Source organism: Octopus bimaculoides, chromosome 14 (genome assembly GCF_001194135.2).
Source record: "Octopus bimaculoides isolate UCB-OBI-ISO-001 chromosome 14, ASM119413v2, whole genome shotgun sequence".
In the NCBI taxonomy this organism is placed as follows: domain Eukaryota; kingdom Metazoa; phylum Mollusca; class Cephalopoda; order Octopoda; family Octopodidae; genus Octopus; species Octopus bimaculoides.
Genome location: NC_068994.1, coordinates 6,740,052 through 6,743,626, shown reverse-complemented (window position 1 = coordinate 6,743,626; position 3,575 = coordinate 6,740,052). Strand labels below are relative to the sequence as shown.

At 36.8% G+C, this 3,575-nt stretch overlaps 1 protein-coding gene across 1 annotated transcript in view; it reads left to right on the top strand.

Moving 5' to 3' along the window:
* Nucleotides 1-382: 382 nt before the first annotated feature.
* The window catches only part of LOC106873395 (PDZ domain-containing protein 7), a 5,266-nt gene continuing 2,073 nt past the window's right edge, over nt 383-3,575 (top strand). The window contains exons 1-3 of the mRNA XM_014920742.2: nt 383-528; nt 1,090-1,154; nt 2,602-2,696. Coding sequence (XP_014776228.1) covers nt 485-528; nt 1,090-1,154; nt 2,602-2,696 — 204 coding nt within the window. The 5' untranslated portion in view covers nt 383-484. The remainder of the gene's footprint in view (nt 529-1,089; nt 1,155-2,601; nt 2,697-3,575) is intronic.

The window sequence follows — 3,575 nt, the reverse complement described above, 5'->3', positions numbered from 1 at the left end:
GTGTATATGATTGTCTGTGTCTGTGTTTGTTTGTCTGTGTGTCTATGTGTGTAACAGTGTGTGTTCATGTTTGTATGTGTGTGCGTGCGTGTGTTTGTCCCTCCAACACCATTTGACAACCGGCGTTGGTTTGTTTACGCCCCCGTAACATAGCGGTTCGGATAAAATGATCGATAGAATAAGTACCAGACTTTAAAAATAAAGGGGGGAGTTGATTTGTTCGACTAAAGCTTTTCATGGTGGTGCTCCAGCATGGCCGCAGTCCAATGCTTGAAAGAAGCGGAAACAAACAAAAAGAAAGAGAAAAATCAACAACAACACTATCATCAGCAACAACAATCAATCAATCAGTAATGTAAATATTTCAAGCCCCTACTGAATCAGTAAGAGCCTTCGTCTACCATTCCTGCCTACCATTGCAGTTGACCAGCCGCTGCTGAGGGAGGTGCAGTTCAGGAGAAGACAACTCGAACTACAACTTCAGATGTCAGAACAGATGAAAAAAGTGAGGCCAAAACATTATAAATGGTGAGTAACGCAGAATGACTGAGAAATGCCTTTTGCGTTTAAAAATAATCTAAAAATTCATTTGAATGAACATGTGATTAAACTAAAAAAAAACTTTCGTTCGGTTTGCTGTGTATAGACAAAGTGAAAGGGAAGTGACTCATATTTTAGCACATGGATTCACATACTTCTTTTTGTAGTGAATGAGTTGAGGATAAATATGATAAATAATTATCTAAAGTCCTATGTTTGCATTCAAAGAGAGAAGATTTATTGGAATAACAGAAACAAAAGGAGGAAGGAAGTTATTTAAGTAGAGTCATTGAAATAAATATTGCGTTGGATTAACAGAATAGAAATATGAACAATAACGAACTGTTTGCCTGGGAGTCGGAAAACATGCGAGCGGTGTTAGCCAAATTATGTCACTTGTTAAAATAATATGTTGATATAACAAAAGATTCCTTAAAGTACAATGACATGGCCATTCGTAATCGGCGTTAACAAAGCTCTGGTCAGAGTACCACGCATCATTGCTATTTTGCAGAATATTTAGCAAAATCTTCCACTTCTATTTCACAGCAGCAACGATGATGAACTTGAGAAGCTGATAACAGTCTACGTGTCCAAGAACAATCCGACGTTAGGTAAGCAACACATTCTTGAAAACACCGAAGAACGTCAGTCTGTCTGTTCATCTAACTATATTATATGTGGTAAGAAGTTTGCTTCCCAACCACATGGTTTCGGGTTCAGTCCCACAGCGTGGCACCTTGGGCAAAATAACTTCTACTATAGCCTCGGGCCGACCAAAGCCTTGTGAGTGGATTTAGTAGACAGAAACTGAAAGAAGCCTGTCGTATGTGTTTGTGTGTGTGTGTGTGTGTGTGTAAACGTTTATGCGTGTGTCTTTGTGTCTGTACTTGTCCTCACACCATCGCTTGACAACCGATGTTGGTGTGTTTATGTTCCTGTAACTTGGCGGTTCGGCCAAAGAGACTGATAGAATAAGTACCAGGCTTACAAAGAATAGGGCCTAGGGTCGATTTATAATGAGAATTATTCTACCGTGTAAAAATACGAATTAATGATACTGGTCGATTGGAAGGAAAAATATCTAGTTTACAGGGATTAATTAGCTAAAACACAGAGACATTCGAAATCAAAGTCTAGCTACACAGAAATATGCTCTCTAACTTGAATAACCAATCCCTGAACAATATTCTTCTGCTAGTCATATGCACATATGCATACACCAGCGTGTAACGAAGGCATTACCACTAGTTAGTTGTAAAACAAGTGTTTGTGTGTGTGTATATGCATGTATGTATGTATCTATGTATGTATATCTATGTATACTTATGTATGTATATATGTACGTATGCATGTATGCATGCTTGTATGTATTTGTGCATGGATGTATGTGCGTGTGTCTGTCTGTATGTATATATACATGCATGTATATACGCAAGCATATATGTGTGTGTGTGTCTGTCTGTCTGTATGTATGTATGTATGTATGTATGTATGTATGTATGTATGTATGTATGTATGTATGTATGTATGTGTACAATCAAACAGAGCCCAACGGAACTGGTGTTGATATGCCCCGGCAAGACTTGTATTATTTAGTAGAATCGACAGAAAGATTTACAATGAATTTGCAGTGAGAAGTGAAGACGCCAACGTTTCGGAGAAAAACTTTCTTCAACAAAAGGTTGACAGGAGACAAAGGAACGAGAGACCATAACGTTTTATGTTCTATAGTTACAAAAACTAGCTGCAATTTATAGGACGTAAAATTTTACTGTCTCTTATTAACTCCTTTCCAGTTATCTTTTCCCTGAAGAGGGACTATCTCCGAAACGCTGGCTTCTCCACTCCTCGCGGCAAAGTCACTGTACTCTTTTTGTCAATTTTACTATAGATAGATAGATAGATAGATAGATAGGTAGGTAGGTAGGTAGGTAGGTAGGTGGGTAGGTAGGTAGGTAGGTAGGTAGGTAGGTAGGTAGGTAGGTAGGTAGGTAGGTAGGAGTGTAATTCACCATGAACAATATGAGGAATGATATGGAATTATTCTTTACATTTCAGGAATAAGTGTTACTCGTGGATCCGATCCCTGTAATCCGGTCTTAATAGAAAGCGTTCATCCGGGAGGAGCAGCTGCACAGACTCAGAAAATTCTAGTAAGTATTCTATTAATTTAACTATTTTGTGGCATCGCATTTGGATTTTATGACTTCATTTATTATGACTATTATGCTTCATGGTTGAGTACCAATATATAGGGTACTGTTTGATTACCAGTGGTGGCGCTTTTACGTCCCTGTAACCTAGTAGTTCGGCAAAAGAGAACGTGTTTATAACCCATTTACGGAAGTCATTAATAAACACACAAAAACCGTTAGATTCACTTTGACATTTAGATTTAAAACCGCGACAAAATTTCGTGCTGTTCACGGACCCGCACAGAATTTTATCAGTGAACAGATCACCGTTTCAAAGCGACGAAAATATTTTGACAAATTAAATCTAAACGTTCAAGTGAATCTAGTACGGTGAATGTTTCATTGGAATATACAGATTATTCAACAAAGAATTAAATAAATGAAGATAAAATAATAATACTGAAATATTATCAAAAAAACATTTAATAGATCAATATATATTACATTTTAACCGTTTTTCTTTTTAAACATTATATACAACAAATCACAGATATGAAATTTTAATAATGAAATGTCTGTGAACATAATAATTTTAGAGAATGTAACGTTTTCATAACTGTGATGCCTGTGGAATCCTCCTGCTGTAATGAATTGTCTTTGGCCAGTAAAAGTCTTTACGGCTAATGGATCGCCAACCCTATACAATGAGCGTGAGTGAACACGAGAAAAGCGAATATTTATTCGTAGGTTTCCTCAAGAGAAATTTAAGCAACAGAGGTCCATCATGTTCTTTTAAGTTTGTAAGAAGATTTTTAAAATTATTTTTGAAAGTGGTAGTCTAATGTCTTTTAACGATTGTACTGAGAAATATATATGCGTGTGTCTAAGTACATATAT